The sequence below is a fragment of the Tachyglossus aculeatus genome, chromosome 7, assembly GCF_015852505.1.
Source record: "Tachyglossus aculeatus isolate mTacAcu1 chromosome 7, mTacAcu1.pri, whole genome shotgun sequence".
Taxonomy (NCBI): Eukaryota; Metazoa; Chordata; class Mammalia; order Monotremata; family Tachyglossidae; genus Tachyglossus; species Tachyglossus aculeatus.
In genome coordinates, this window is record NC_052072.1 from 36,673,505 (window position 1) to 36,690,678 (window position 17,174).

General features: G+C 42.3%; 1 protein-coding gene across 2 annotated transcripts in view; it reads right to left on the reverse strand.

Annotated features, from left to right (window-relative positions):
* Window positions 1–477: 477 nt before the first annotated feature.
* The window catches only part of ACSL3 (acyl-CoA synthetase long chain family member 3), a 182,606-nt gene continuing 165,909 nt past the window's right edge, over window positions 478–17,174 (reverse strand). For both annotated transcript variants that reach the window (XM_038748857.1, XM_038748858.1), the window contains 7 exons: window positions 15,423–15,562; window positions 14,860–15,032; window positions 12,833–12,907; window positions 8,997–9,188; window positions 5,332–5,446; window positions 3,763–3,920; window positions 478–1,480 (listed from right to left, as the gene is read on the reverse strand). In XM_038748857.1, coding sequence (XP_038604785.1) covers window positions 1,323–1,480; window positions 3,763–3,920; window positions 5,332–5,446; window positions 8,997–9,188; window positions 12,833–12,907; window positions 14,860–15,032; window positions 15,423–15,562 — 1,011 coding nt within the window. In that variant the 3' untranslated portion in view covers window positions 478–1,322. The remainder of the gene's footprint in view (window positions 1,481–3,762; window positions 3,921–5,331; window positions 5,447–8,996; window positions 9,189–12,832; window positions 12,908–14,859; window positions 15,033–15,422; window positions 15,563–17,174) is intronic.

The window sequence follows — 17,174 nt, forward strand, 5'->3', positions numbered from 1 at the left end:
CTCCTAGCTACAGACAAACCTGCAAATTATATTTCAACTTTCTTGTTTCATTCTAAGGTGAATGGGAAAAAGCCTTCCAATTTCCTACGGGACCTGGACGAGACTATCCTTCCACACTCCACGATACATATCCCCCAATATCCAAATAAACATCTTCCTAATCTTAGAAAGCATCCCAAATCTCAAAATGAGAACAATTGATATGCTGGAAGACAGAAGCCGAAACTTCTTTTCCCAAATAATCTGGCTACAATTAATAGTTACCAGGTAAAATAAATAAACTTGGTGAAAAAAGCTAAATCAAAAGAAAGATCCTAAATTTTCAAAAGAACAGGCAATAATTAAACCATGTAGATTTCCTTTAGGAGAGACCAGTTTTCAAAATTGAGAAGTAGTGAAATCAAGAAAACCAAATGAGTGTACAAGGCTGATGAGACAGGGGCTGATTCTTTCCCCCCGCCCAAGTCTCACCTTTCACACACAAGTTGTGAAATTTCCAGAATTGACTTTATTCAACAATTTAGAGTTCCGTCTAGTTTTAACACTATTTATATAAAATCGTCTCAATACGTTTTGAAAGTGAACTCTCAGAGACTATTTGCTGTGCTAAATATCTTCTGCTTTATTACACATAACCTATGGTGCTACCTCATTATATACAGTGCCATGACCTCATTTTATCGTTTCCAGTAAAAAAAATTAAATATTTAGAGAAGAACCTGTCAGGCACATATTCAGGTGGGGACGAGTTCATAAATCATATGTGAAGATGCCTATTTCTCTAAAATGCATATGGTAATACACAGCAAATCTGGTACTTCTATCCAACAATGATTGGAACATGAGCTTTTGAAATTTACATCATTTCACACCAACACCCTTTTGTTTTTAAATACTGTAAGTAAAAAAAAGGCTCCTCCAAAGTAACAATTTCTTATATGTCCTAGTTATCCCTCTATACATCCACGCTTTAAAAAGTTACAAACTGAACATTACTCCGGATTTACAAATCATGTTTAAAAATCAGACACTTCAAAATCCTTGCTTGCTCAATATTGATTTAGGAAAATCCACAAACCGACAAGAACAGTCACAGGTAGTGAAAGGAACTGAGAGAAAAAACCAAAGAACAGACAGACACAGGTTTGCTGTCTTAACATTTTACTTATCCTGTCAGTTAAGAATGGGGTGGGATGAAAAATAACAGTTTTAGGCTGAAAATGAGGAATGGAGTTTGTCTCGAGGGAGAGACCCGCAATTCAAGTATTTTCCTATTTGATCTGAGCTCACTGTAGCAAGCTGACGGGGAGAGGAAAAAAGAATTATTTTCTTCCATACATTCGTTCAATGTCCTCCTGGTAATGTGTCTTAAGCTCTTTGCGTTTTAGTTTGAAGGCATCTGTTACCAGACCTGTTTCAGGGGTCCACGGTTCAGGGCTCAAGCGAATTTTCATGGGAATTTCAAATTTTTCCAGACTTGCTGCCAGGGTTAAAGAAATAAAAAGGTTTTAAAAGTCATAACCATGAAAACCCATTCATGTTCCATAGACGTACAGGCCCTCCCCCTTTTTTCCAATTCTTTTCTCTTTACAATTTCTCTTTTAATAATAATAATGATGATGATGGCATTTATTAAGCGCTTACTACGTGCAAAGCACTGTTCTAAGCGCTGGGGAGGGTACAAGGTGATCAGGTTGTCCCACGGGGGGCTCACAGTCTTAATCCCCATTTTACAGATGAGGTAACTGAGGCACAGAGAAGTGAGGTGCCCAAAGTCACACAGCTGACAACTGGCGGAGTTGGGATTTGAACCCAAGACCTCTGACTCCAAAGCCCGGGCTCTTTCCACTGAGCCACGCTGCTTTTCTTCTGGACTGAGTCTGGGTCTGTCGAACTAGGTTCAAAAAACCAATGTTTTTCATTCAGCCTCACTGACTGTAACTGCTTAGGGCAAAACACATTTAGGCTTCACATCTATCTTACCGGTACAAATGATAAAAGCCCCTTAAGGGACATTCCAATAGGAAGAATCAAAATCATGCAATAATTACATAAATAGTAAACTACCGCAGAAACTGTTTTATCTCAAATTGAAAAGTATCTGCTCTGTTTACAATTCAGTTCTAGTGAAGCAAAGCTTGATCCTTCGCTCTGAAGTTGGGCTGCAGTTTCAAACTCAACCAAGCTAGACAGTGGTCAAAACCAAACCGTTTCTTCCAAAGTGCTGAATGTCTGGAGTTTGGTAAAAGATTCGTTAATACTCTACACCTTTTGCTATCTTGAAATATCTACTCATCTAACAAAGCCTTCAAAAACAGAGCGCAGTCAGTTTCGCAACATGACTCTTGATAAAGCCCGTATTAAGAAAAACTCGGGGTCAGGGGTACTACCTATTCAATTTGAGTGTAGAGGTGAAATGGGAGAGGGATTGGGGGGTGGGTGGGGGAAGAAGAGGGTTTCATAGACATTTAGGATCGCCCCCCACCCCGCTGGATGGACAAACTCTCAAGTCCCATCAGTCATTCATTCAGCTGTATTTACTGAGCGCTTAAGGTGTGCAGAGCACTGTACTAAACGCTTGCAAAGTACAAGTTGGCAACATATAGAGACGGTCCCTACCCAACAGCGGGCTCCTGGGATGAGCAGGCCTGGGGGCCTGTGACAGAAAGCCGAGGGGTGATTTCCACCCCCATCACGTCCGTTGACCGTGACCACCTATGCTCGGGTTAGAAGATGACCTCATCATCATCAATCGTATTTATTGAGCGCTTACTGTGTGCAGAGCACTGTACTAAGCGCTTGGGAAGTACAAGCTGGCAACATATAGAGATAGTCCCTACCCAACAGTGGGCTCACAGTCTAAAAGACTAAAAGACTAAGTCTAAAAGACTAAAGTCTACAAGACTTATAACCTATTAGTCTGCCTCGACTAATCCATCACTCACGAGCCCAACCTTTCCTTCCCAAATCGCATCATCTCCTATCAAGCCGGGACAACGTTCCCTGATCCCCTCAAGGCATTCTGTCCGAAATCGGGAGGGAAAGCGGCCTGCATCAGCGAACGGCTTCCCTATCCATTCATTCATTCAATCGTATTTATTGAGCGCTTACTGTGTGCAGAGCACTGGACTAAGCGCTTGGGAAGTCCAAGTTGGCAACATATAGAGACAGTCCCTACCCAACAGCGGGCTCCCAGTCTAGAAGGGGGAGACAGACAACAAAACAAAACATATTAACCAAATAAAATGAATAGAATAGTAAATATGTACAAGTGAAATCTGTACAAACATACATACAGGTGCTGTGGGGAGGGGAAGGAGGTAGGGCAGGGGGGATGGGGAGGGGGAGAGGAAGATGACCTTACTATCAGCTTTAGAGCACTCAGTTTTCCCTTTATTTTATGTCAGTGATTTCCTTCTATAAACTAGCACACTCGCTTTGCTCCACTAATGCCAATAACTCACTCTAACTCAATTTTGTCATCATCAATCATATTTATTGAGCGCTGTGTGCAGAGAACTGTACTAAGCGCTTGGAAAGTACAAGTTGGCAACATATAGAGACAGTCCCTACCCAGCAGTGGGGTCTATCTCCCTGCCGACCCCTCACCCATGTCCTCTCTTTGGTTGGAACTCCCATTCCCTGCGTCGTTCTCCCTATCCATAGAAAATGCCGGAAAGACGTCCTGTCACTTTCAACCTTCAGGGCACAGTCTACACAAAATCCGGAGGGAAGACGTTACAGCATCAGCTAAGCGCTCACCTGAAATGGCAGCGTCAGACAGCACTTTGAGAACCTCCTTTTCCATTTCCGCGCTGTTGCAGAGCTCCTCCCAAGTTCCTTGAAATCCCTTTTGTCGAGCTAGCTCCGTCAGCTCCTTTTGATTTGGCACCACAAATCCAATGACGTACGACTGGAAACTGAAATGATAAAGGATAGTTTAGCTGAAATATCAGGAAGCAGCCTGGCTTAGTGAATAGAGACCGGGCTTGGGAGTCAAGAAGGACCTGGGTTCTAATCCCGGCTCCGCCGCTTGTCTGCTGGGTGACCTTGAGCAAGTCACTTCACTTCCCTGTGCCTCAGTTATCTCATCTGTAAAATGGGGATTAAGACTGTGAGCCCCTTGTGGGACAGGGATTGTGTCCAACACTGTTGGGTAGGGACTGTCTCTATATGTTGCCAACTTGTACTTCCCAAGCGCTTAGTACAGTGCTCTGCACACAGTAAGCGCTCAATAAATACGACTGATGATGATATGTTGCCAACTTGTACTTCCCAAGCGCTTAGTACAGTGCTCTGCACACAGTAAGCGCTCAATAAATACGATTGATTGACTTCCCAAGTGCTTAGTACAGTGCTCTGCACACAGTAAGCGCTCAATAAATACGATTGATGATGATATGTTGCCAACTTGTACTTCCCAAGCGCTTAGTACAGTGCTCTGCACACAGTAAGCGCTCAATACGATTGACTGATTGATTAGCTTGCCTCTACCCCAGCGCTTAGAACAGTGCTTGACACATAGTAAGCGCTTAGCAAATGCCATCGTTATTAGGCTCTGCCACTTAGCTGTGTGGCTTTGGGCAAGTCACTTCACTTCTGTGTGCCTCAGTTACCTCATCTGTAAAATGGGGATTAAGACTGTGAGCCCCACGTGGGACGACCTGATAATTTTGTATAACCCCAGCGCTTAGAACAGTGCTTGTCACACAGTAAGCACTTAACACCATCATTATCATTATGAAGAAAAATTTCATTAAAAATAACCCCTACGGGATTTTCAGGGTATGAACACTAAACAATTCCAAGTTGCAAACCTTACAGTCACCGTTCAGCTCCCTGTAGAAATATGTGACACAGAAAAGTCCCAGAAAATAGTGGCATTCTGGAAGACCCCATTCCAAAGCAAATACTGCAAATACTGCCTTTTTTCCTTGGCAGGGTTTGTCTGTAAGGGGGTAGGTCCAGGGGTAAGCAACAGACTGGGCTAAGAAACACCCAACGGGGGCGGCTGGGCAGTTCCCAGCCTCTATTTTAACAGGGTGTGGCGTTCAGAAGCTAAATTCCCTTTCTACAGAAATGCCAAGGGCTCAATCCTGACCAAATAAAATTTCCCGAGCAAAAATCATTCCTGAAAATGATTTTGCAAAGCTGGATGGCACTTGGCCAAACAGATTACCCAACAGTCTGCGAGGAATAAAACCCAGAATACTTACATTTCCAAAGAAAACTTGACCGCTTGGAAGGTTGGGGGGGAGGGAGCGCTTCACATTGCTCTCTCCAGAATAAAAGAATAATAAATCACAAGCAGCCCTGGTTTATCTGCCTTACCTGTTTGCATATGCACATATATTATCTATTAGTGGGAGATTCTTCAAAGCTGCCTCAACTTTGCCAAGGGAGACATATTCTCCGGCCTGAAGTTTTACAAGGTCCTTTTTACGATCTGTTGGCCAAGAAGAATTGAAATATCAGTTACCGGAGCAGAAATAGTCAACAACTGGATCCACCATTTCGAGCTAATACGGTCACACTGCAACTTCTACTGAGCTCTTCAGAGTGCACAGCACCTTGTTAAGGTGCTTGGGAACCTTCCCACCCACCCCCCAAAAAAGGTGCAGTTCCTCTTCATAGATCCTTCTCTAAAATTGTGGAAGATGTAGAGAGAAGATGATTGAAAATGTGTTGCTACCCTTTCAGAACACCCTCTTTGGTCTATAATAGGGATGGGGGAGCCACTTTGCAGCCTGTCTATAGTATGATGAAGTTTAGACAGACTCACTGGAGTGCATAGAGGTTTCACAAAGTGCTCTACATAGCCCTGATTATCTTCAGCCTAATACCCCACTAATATTTACACAAATTCCTTAGCTCTGCATATCATAGGCAAATCAGTAGGCCTCTCTTTGTCATGAACAAAACTGTAAGCTGTTGCCGTGTTAAAAGTCACAATTTGATTGGCGTCATTTCCATCCACACAATACGGGTGAAGTTGCATAATGGCACTGGGTTACATTGCTGGCTGTTTGGTGGTCTGTAGCTCTCAGAGTCCCCCATTTGCAGTTTATTGCTGCACTGTACTCTCCCCAGTGCTTAGTACAGGCGTGGCTCAGTGGAAAGAGCAGGGGCTTTGGATTCAGAGGTCATGGGTTCAAATCCTGCCTCCGCCACTTGTCAGCTGGGTGACTTTGGGCAAGTCACTTAACTTCTCTGGGCCTCAGTTCCCTCATCTGTAAAATGAGGATTGAGACTGGTAGCCCCCTGTGGGACAACCTGATCACCTTGTAATCTCCCCAGCACTTAGAACAGAGCTTTGCACAAAGTAAGCGCTTAATAAATACCATTATTATTATTATTATTATTACAGGGCTCTACACACTGGAGGCGCTCAATAAATACGACTGACTGACTGACAGTTCGGGCTGGCATCTGTAAATGGATTCGTCCAATGATGCTTCTCAGGTGTCTGTTCCCGAGCACCTGGACCCGGGGTTACCTAGATGAGTGGTGGAGGAATCCTACGGGGCCCGATTCTTTTAGGTGACTAACCCACTTCTCTCCCCTTCACCCACTGAATGAGCCAGCCTTGGGAGATTTCAAGCCATAAATCTAGCTGGTTGGGGGAGCAGGTGGAAGCCAACCCATCTGGGCCTTCAACCTCCCAACCAGGCAGGCCTCATATTCCCCTCATCGTAAATCCCCACCTGCCATCAGAGCAGGAAAAGCAGAGAACAAAATGGCAGCCTACAGGATGATGATTATGGTACTCATTAAGCACTTATTACGGGCTAAACACTGTACTGAGCACTGGGACACATACAAGATGCTCAAATGCAAATAGGAGACAATCTCTGAACCACATGGGGCTCACAGTCTAAGGAACACGGAGTAGCATTTAATCCTCATTTTACAGATGAAAGGTTAAACAGCAGACAATTGGGAGAACCAGAATTAGAACCCAGGTCCTCTGACTCCCAAGCCCACGGTCTTTCCTCTAGGCCGGGCCGCTTCCCTGTCTCCCAAGATGCTAGCCCAGCCGGATCGATATGGGGAGGAGGGGATGAGACCCTCAAACTTTCCCCACTCCACACAACACTAATATCTTTCATTACTAAAGGATCTTCTACCTCCTCAGGAAGAGTGGAACAGCACCTCTGTTTTAGGTATAAAGAAGGGCATCAGTTAATTGCTAATGTCCTGAGACAATTAATTGTATAACTGCCAAGGCAATCCCCTACTTTCAGTCATAGCAGAAGTAGTAATAGTAGTAGCAGATGTAGTAAAAAGCTATAAAGCGCACATGAGCGCATAAAGGATCTTGTCTACCAATTCGACTGTACTGTCCTCTCCCAGGTGTTTAGCACGGTTCTTTGCACAAAGTTAGTGCTCAATAAATACCCCATTTAACTAATTTTTTTAATCTTGTGTTCTTTGTCTCACACTTATTCTCCTTGACCCTATTTCTCTTCTCTGTTTATGTCTCCCTCCCTGTTTCCTGCCTTTTTTTATTTGTCCATTGTCCTATCTATTTTATCACCACAGAATAGCTGTGCAGGAGGTGAGAGAGTGAGGGTGGAAGATAGGGAGGTGCCTTTTAGCTTCCCATCAAAGGTAGTGCTCAATAAATATCATGATGATTGATAGTCCCTCTTGGCTGAGCCAGCTTATTTGTCATCTGGGGAGAATGAGTCTCTTTGGATCCATCTTTCCTCTCTCTGCACAGTGATCTCTGATGTGTGGGGTAGCAGCTCGCTTCTTTTTCAGCCTCTTTCTAGGTCTCTATTCATCTCTCACTGCTCTGTTACCAATTTAAGTGGGCCAACTGCAGGCAGAGAGCCAAAGGAAGTCTCTCCAGCACAACCTCAAACAACGCGGCCTACTGTGTGGACTGCTGGAATAGAACGGGGGCAGACTGACACACCCTCGCATGTGGAGATCAGGAACGGCGGAGATGAGAATACGAAGAAGCAGAATCAAAAACCATCCTCGACATTCAAAACTGGGCCTCCGACAGTCAACTAAAGGATGCTTTTTTGGATGAATAATGTGGAAAGGACAGAACAGACTTCCAAAACTATTTTGAAATTGACTATTTTAAAATCTTTCAAATTAAAATTTCAAAACTATTTTGAAATTAAGCTGTTAAATATATCTCAATAAATCCAACTCTGCCATAATGTGTGCCTCTGAGAAGTGACCCATGGTTCTGAATAACTTCCGGAGCAGCAGCGTGGCTCAGTGGAAAGAGCCTGGGCTTTGGCTCGTGGGTTCAAATTCTGGCTCCACCACTTGTCAGCTGTGTGACTCTGGGCAAGTCACTTCACTTCTCTGGGCCTCAGTTACCTCATCTGTAAAATTGGGATGAAGACTGTGAGCCCACCATGGGACAACCTGATCACCCTGTAACCTCCCTAGCGCTTAGAACAGTGCTTTGCACATAGTAAGCGCTTAATAAATGCTATTATATATATATAAAAATAACAGCTTAAACAAAAAACACCAGCGTTTGTGAAGTGGGGATACACCTTTATGAAGTGAAATATGCCTCAGGATTCCCCAAGTTGAAAACTGATCTAACCAAGTAACAGCAATAAACACAAATAATTTTCTACAACAGTTTGAAACAAGACCAAATGAACAAAATAATCAAGCACCACTAATTCGAAAGAAACCAAATTACCATTACTTTTGAAAAAGTCTGTTTTTTGTTCTGCACAGCCCAGTTCTCATTTTTTTACCTGTGAAGGCCGCTAGACATAAGTATACCAACAGGGCACTCCATCACGTATTGAACACAGACCCTGCATACAACCTGGTCCCTTCCTTCATGGAGCTCACACTCTCAAGCAGAACTGCAGGAATACTCTTCATAGGTAAAAATACCAACAAATTGTATATTATCAAATTATTTCTGTATAACTCCCCTAAATGTGTACCATTCCATTTTAAAAACCATCTCAGAAGGATTAAACACCAACACGGTCTATAGCTCTCACCAATGATCTTTAAACATCCATCTGGATCAAACTCTCCAATATCTCCAGTATAGAGCCATCTTTGTCCATTTTCGTCTTCAAAAAAATCAGCTTTGGTTTTTGACTCGTTTTTGTAGTATCCCATTGTCACATTCTGGCCACCAATAAGAATCTCCCCTCTTGGGCGTGGTTTATCGGTATTATGGTATCCACCTATTAGAGAGAATACTTTGAGCAAACATCTAGTGCTATCGTTTTTTCATCAGAGGACATGAAAAAGTGAAACTATCACTAGAATAGACACAGAAAGTTATCTTCATTCTTCCTTAAGTTTAGTTTTATATAGAGGGAATACAATTCCGAGCATGTACTTGGATTGGAAAAGATTAGCGTGATTTTTAACTAGAAACAGGCAACTAAATGCTCTAGTCTGCTTAAGAATTAGGTGGATAGATTTTACAACTGAATTCCTAAGGAAAATTCCATTGTTTGAAATCCCTTATTGGTGATGCATCTTCCAAATTAAAATGGGCAATGCCTACTCCCTACAGCACGAAAACTCTAGATTCTGGGCAGCCGTTAATAGGAACGCTAATCAATCGTATTTATTGAGCACTTACTGTGTGCAGAGCACTGTACTAAGTGCTTGGGAAGTACAAGTTGGCAACATATAGAGACAGTCCCTACCCAACAGTGGGCTCATCCACTACAAAATCTGAATCAAAGACATTTATTGAGCCGCTTACTCTGTGCGGAGCACTGTACTAAGCGCTTGACAGAGTACTATTACGGTAGAGCTAGTAGACACGATCCCTGTCGACAAGGAGCTTCCAGTCTAGATCTAAATTAATGAAGTGGGGGGGAAAAAATCACATAGCTATAAGTACTAAGTATAGAAGCAGCGTGGCTTAGTGGAAAGAGTCCGTGGTTGTGAGTCAGAGGTCATGGGTTCTAATCCCGGCTATGCCACTTATCAGCTGTGTGACTTTGGGCAAGTCATTTAACTTCTCTGTGCCTCAATTCCCTCATCTGTAAAAGGGGGATTAAGACGTGGGACAACCTGATAACCCTCTATCTATCCCAGTGCTGAGAACCGTGCTTGGCACTCAGCAAGCGCTTAACGAATACCATCATTATTATTACCATGCCTACATCCTGGTCCCTTCCTTCGAGAAGCTCACGCTCTCAAGTAGAACTACAAAAGTATCACAAAAGTATCTGGGGCTCACAGAACTCTGTGGCCCCTAACGTGAAGTTTGTGATGCTCGCAGAAAGTCAGGGACATAATGGAGATTCGCTCTCATTAAGCCAGACTCAGTTTCTATCCAGAATGTTCTCAGAGAACTAGGGAACGTCTGGCTGACAATGCAAGTGTTTTGGACACAGCATCTGATCAGCAGCGTCAGAAAAAAAGGGTTTCGGCATGGGCGCGTGCCATTGGATCCAGTGAGAACTTAAAAATTTTCCTTAATGCCCAATTTTACAAGAATGCAATTGCAGGGTTATAGGATAACTGGGTGCACTGCAAAGATGCCACACACTTCAAGGCAACAGACCTGCTCCTGCCTGCCGCAGAAATGACCTGAGGGACCTCAGTCTTCTACGGATGACAGGTGAGAGGAATAGAGGAAGGGAAGGGAAAGCTTCCCCCTCAGTTACCCCCTCTGTCAAATGGGGATTAAAGTGTGAGCCCCACATGGGACAACCTGATTACCCTGTTTCTATCCCAGCGCTTACAGCGCTGCTCGGCACACTGTCTCCCCCTTCTAGACTGGGAGCCCACTGTTGGGTAGGGACCGTCTCTATATGTTGCCAACTTGGACTTCCCAAGCGCTTAGTACAGAGCTCTGCACACAGTAAGCGCTCAATAAATACGACCGAATGAATGAATGAATGAAAGTAAGCACTTGACAAAATACCATAACTGTTAATCTAGTTAATTAAACTATTAATTAACTTCCCCCTTCATCCTTGACCTGTTTCTGACCCACTCCCCGCTCCTCCTCGCCATCACTGAAACCTGGCTCTCCCCATATGACGTAGTCTCCCCTGTCGCTCTCTCCAGAGGGGGCCTCATCCCAGAATCACCGGGAAAGGGGGAAAGTGTCCGTCTCGCTCCCCAGGGCCGCTTTCGCACCATTCCACCTCTCCCATCCCTTTCTTCCCCTTCCTTTGGAGTCCATTTCATCTGCCTCTCTAAACCCCACTCCAGATACTAGTCACGGTCATCTCCCACCCTCTCCCATGCTCCAACTTTTCGAACCATTTCGAAGCCTCCTTCCCTTCCCCACAGCACCTGTATATATGTATATATGGTTGTACATATTTATTACTCTATTTATTTATTTATTTATTTATTTTACTTGTACATTTCTATCCTACTTATTTTATTTTGTTGGTATGTTTGGTTCTGTTCTCTGTCTCCCCCTTTTAGACTGTGAGCCCACTGTTGGGTAGGGACTGTCTCTATGTGATGCCAATTTGTACTTCCCAAGCGCTTGGTACAGTGCTCTGCACATAGTAAGCGCTCAATAAATACGATTGATTGATTGATTGATTGAAGCCCTTCTCACATTCCTTCTCTCTTTTTCCATCCCTACACTGATCCTTGGGGACTTCAGTGGCCACTTCGGTGTTCCTGATGACCCTTCAGCCGCCGCTTTCTATCCACTGACCTCCTGCTCCGCTCCAGCTCGCCCACTCATCCAACTTGGACACATATTCCATCTCTTCAGCCCTAATCGCTGTACAGTCTCTACTCTCGCCAACTCTCCACTACCGTTATATACGACGTACAGAATCTGGATAAATTTTAGTCACCACTCTAGTCTTGTAGTTAACATAAATACCCTGGACTCAAATTTAACCAAAAGACAGACAGGAAATGAAAATAACTGTTATAGAAACACTCATGTGAATGATTTCTACAAGGCGTATGACTAGGATATATTTTCAAAAGGACGAGATGCAATTTTTAGGTTTCCATTTAAGCCGCATAACCAGATGTGTTACACGGTACTGCAAGTTAGTCTTCAGGAGAATATTTTACTACTGGATAGGTAATACCTAGAGCAACATAAGTGAAATCACATATATAAATTCTCAAAAGGTTCCACAAAAATTAGTCCTTTGTTCTAATCTATAGTTCAGACAAAAAAAGATAAGAAAGTTGTATACAGTCACATTATCTCTGTAACAAATTCCTACACTGATTTAATATTTTTCTTTAATTCTCAAACGGTTCCACAAAAATAAGTCCTTTGTTTCTAATCTATAGTTCAGACAAAAAAAGATAAGAAAGTTGTATACAGTCACATTATCTCTGTAACAAATTCCTACACCGATTTAATATTTTTCTTTAATTCTCAAACGGTTCCACAAAAAATAAGTCCTTTGTTTCTAATCTATAGTTCAGATAAAAAAAAAAGATAAGAAAGTTGTATACAGTCACATTATCTCTGTACCAAATTCCTACACTGATTTAATATTTTTCTTTAGTTCTCAAACGGTTCCACAAAAATAAGTCCTTTGCTTCTAATCTATAATTCAGACAAAAAAAGATAAGAAAGTTGTATACAGTCACATTATTGCTGTAACAAATTTCTACTCTGATTTAATATTTTTCTTTGCCCTACATAAAATCCAATATTAAATGCTTAGAAAATTATAATTTCAAAAAAGAAATTATTTCCAACAAGGCAAGAAACTCTGAGCAAGTGTAATTCTTTTGAAGGAAAGTACAACAAATTAAATCATTTTACATGTCAAGACAATAGGTGCGGGAAAGCTAAATTAAAATTTAATTTAAAATGCAATCTTGCATACTAATACTTTATTGTATAAAACTTTTTTTTTACCTTCTTCCCAGTTCATTAATTTGATTTCACAGCAAACCAACGGAGCTCCCACTCTGCCTGTAGTATAGTCCCAAACTAAGATGAAAATAAGAAAGAGCAATTGAAGAAACATGGACTGGAAATAAAGCAATCTCCCAAGTCAACAAAAATGTAGCAGTTCGATCCTAAAACTTGATCCCGCTGAGAATACTAAGTAACTTCCTAATATAATAAATACTGTCAAGAGTATCACAAACTAAAGACTCTTAGGGGAAATTTCAATTTTTTTAAATCCTGAGATGCCATATTTATCTTTTCAAATCTTTTCCCAAAACTCTAAAGTAGGGAATTAGGAATATAACAAATTCATTCAGAGCTTGAGTCTAAAGTTTAATGTTTTGTAAAAATCATTTCGCGGGATGAAATTAGAAAAAGACAGAGGGTGCATTCAGAGATTGAGTCTAAAGTTTAATGTTTTGTAAAAATCATTTCGCGGTATGAAATTAGAAAAAGACAGAGGGTGCATTGGGAACCTAACACCCCTTCCCCACAAACCTACCCACTCACACACACCTCAACAAGCAAAACATTCTGTAGGAGAATATATCTGAAATATTTGATTTTACTTTCTTGAAGTAATAATTCATTTCATTTCTGAGTTTGCTCTATAACGAGGGCAACTATTACTAGTAGTATGACTGCTGCTGGCTCATTTTACCATTTGAGTGAGGAATCCCAAGCACTTTTCAATATCTGAATATCTACGGAAACTGGTGGCATGAAGACAAACAACTTTGCCATAAACCACATGATTAAATATAGAGAGGAGTCAGCAATAAAAATTAAATCCATTATATTCTGCCCTGGGGAAAAAAATCTTCCTTTTCAAAGTTTCTTGGGTACCAAAAGCTATATTTTTTTGAATATGTTAAGTGTTATATCATAATGTTATATTGTGCACTTCCAAGCACTTAGCACAGTGCTCTGCACACAGTAAGTGCCAATAAGACAAGATTGACTGAAGCACAAAATTGGTTTCTCTCCAAATCTCAACCAAAGATTACATTCCAATATGGCATAGGAAAGATGTGTACTATTACTATTATTAATCGCTGCTATGTATATCAAAATGCTAGTTTTTCTTATGGTATCTGTTAAGCGCTTACTTTGTGCCAAGCACTGCACTAAGCACTAGAGTAATTGGGATGGACACAGTTCATTTCCCACAGGGGGCTCACAGTCTTAACCTCATTTTACGGATGAGGTAACAGGCACAGAGAAGTTAAGTGACTTGCCCAAGGCCACACAGCAGGACCAGTGACCGAGCTAGGATTAGAACCCGGGTCTTTCTGACTTCGGGCCCGTGCTCTATCCACTAGGCCGTGCTGCTTCAACTGTGACTGCAACTCGTGCTTCTATAACTACTTCCCAAGCGCTTAGTACAGTGCTCTACACACAGTAAGTGCTCAATAAATACGACTGAATGAATGAATTGAATGAATGAACGTACAAACAACCTTATCTTTTTTCAAAAACACAGGCGCTTCCATTTGGAAGTCTGAACAATCGACTACCCTTTCAGCGGACCACCTGTTGATTCTAAAAGTGCACAACAGGATCTGTAAATCTGGAAACATTTCACGTTTCACTCCATGAAAAGCTTCCTAAGGAATATTGTGTTGCAACCTCTTGTAATGTCACGGTTTGTAGAAAACACTAAAATAAAAAAAGTATAAGTAATCATCACCAGCCCGGCAAATACCTTCTACAGTCTTGTTTTCTTAGTCACCCCTAAAACCTTTGTTAGTTTGGGGATGAATTTCCAAACTACTCTTCTAGAACTGTGCTGGACGTTCATTCATTCATTCAATCGTATTTATTGAGCGCTTACGGTGTGCAGAGCACTGTACTAAGCGCTTGGGAAGTACAAGTCGGCAACACATAGAGACGGCCCCTACCCAACAGTGGGGTCCCAGTCTAGAAGGGGGAGGCAGAGAACAAAACCAAGCATATTAACAAAATAAAATAAATAGACAGACAGCACTGACCTTCTGTGATTGTGCCAGCCCCGGCCGACTCGGTGAGTCCGTATCCCTGACCGACCGGGCAGCAGAAGCAGATATTCATGAACTGCTGAGTTGTTGCGGAAAGCGGAGCACCGCCGCACAGTAAGAGGCGGATGTTTCCCCCTAGTAGACTCCGGACTTTTCGAAAAACAAACCTAAGAACGGAAGGATGAAAAGAAGTGGTTGTGACCTTTTTGGCTGTTGCAATAAAATAGCTGACTTTTTAAAAACAAAAAAAGTTCCCCAATTTGGGGTATGAAGTTTTCAGCTTGGACATGAAAAGGAATCACACGTGACCCACGTCTGTAGGTGAAGCGGCAAGAAAAATTAGCTGTGAATATTTCGTTGATTTTGTTACTAACATTTTTGCTAATATCAATTCAACCACTGATTCAGTTTAAGTTTGCAAAGTAAACAGACTCCCCGAACTTCGGTGGAACCAAGCAACAACCGAAGGAGACCATAGTTGATGAAATCCGAGCTGAATTTTAGGTGGAAATTATCAACCACCAATTCTGCCAAACCGTCCACATAAAACCACTTACCTGTCACAGAGTGGGGTACTGTAGCCTTTGGAAATCTGCTCCATTTTATAATTATACGCCAAAATAAACAGGTTACGTTGGAAATTGCTCATTCCATTTACTTTGTTCATGACATTTTTGTAGATGCGATCCATGATTTCCTAGTCGAACAAAAGAGATTAAATTCATAAGAAATGCAGGTTTAATGCGTTGCAAATCAATTGATTAATCTGGGTACAAACTGAAATTAACGCATTGCAAATCAACTGATTAATTTGGGTACAAACTGAAATTCAACACAATATTTATTTCAGTTGGAATGCGCGGTTCTTTATTCGAGGATCAAAAATGGGCTGCAGTTGAGTTCGGAGAGGGGGAACAATGTGATGCTCTGGAGTTCTAGACTGTGAGCCCGCTGTTGGGTAGGGTCTCTATATGTTGCCGACTTGTACTTCCCAAGCGCTTAATACAGTGCTCTGCATATGGTAAGCACTCAATAAATACGATTGAATGAATGAATGAGTTCGTTGCAACTGGATTTCACCTGAATATTTAAGGTTCCGTCCCACGCGATTCTACCGGGTTTGTCTTTTCCCTAAATCCAGAGGCGGCTAAGGCGTAAACGGGGGAATGTGTGTAGCGGCTGCTCCCTTCTACGACCCCTTTTTTTGAATGACGTCTACTCCATGCTGCTCACTGGCCTACCCCTAGCCTTGCTTCCTGAAAGCCAGGCTTTTCCCTCCATCCTGCCAGGCCACAATCACCGCTGCCCGCTTGGCTCCACAATGCGGAGGAAGCCTGCGGGTCGGGCTAATAACCTCTCCCTCCCACCCGGTCTCTTCCCTTCAACCCTTTTGAAGCTGGAGAAAGGCATCTAGTTTCTCCATCCCCCCCCCGCCTTACCTCCTTCCCTTCCCCACAGCACCTGTATATATGTATATATTTGTACGTATTTAATACTCTATTTATTGATTTATTTTACTTGTACAGATCCTATTTATTTTATTTTGTGAATATGTTTGGTTTTGTTCTCTGTCTCCCCCTTCTAGACTGTGAGCCCACTGTTGGGTAGGGACCGTCTCTCTATGTTGCCAACTTGGACTTCCCAAGCGCTTAGTACAGTGCTCTGCACACAGTAAGTGCTCAATAAATACGATTGATGGATTGATTGATTAACCTCTCCCTCCCACCCGGTCTCTTCCTTTCAACCCTTTTGAAGCTGGAGAAAGGCATCTAGTTTCCCCCCTCCATCCCCCTCCCCCCACCTTACCTCCTTCCCTTCCCCACAGCACCTGTATATATGTATATATGTGTGTACATATTTATTACTCGATTGATTTATTTTACTTGTACATATCTATCCTATTTATTTTATTTTGTTAATATGTTTGGTTTTGTTCTCTGTCTTCCCCCTTCTAGACTGTGAGCCCACTGTTGGGTAGGGACCGTCTCTAGATGTTGCCAACTTGGACTTCCCAAGCACTTAGTACAGTGCTCTGCACACAGTAAGCGCTCAATAAATACGATTGATTGATTGATTGATTAACCCCTCCCTCCCACTCGGTCTCTTCCCATCAACCCTTTTGAAGCTGGAGAAAGGCATCTAGTTTCCCCCTCTCCATCCCCCCGGCCTTACCTCCTTCCCTTCCCCACAGCACCTGTATATGTGTATATATTTGTACGTATTTAATACTCTATTTATTTTACTTCTACAGATCCTATTTATTTTATTTTGTGAATATGTTTTGTTTTGTTCTCTGTCTCCCCCTTCTA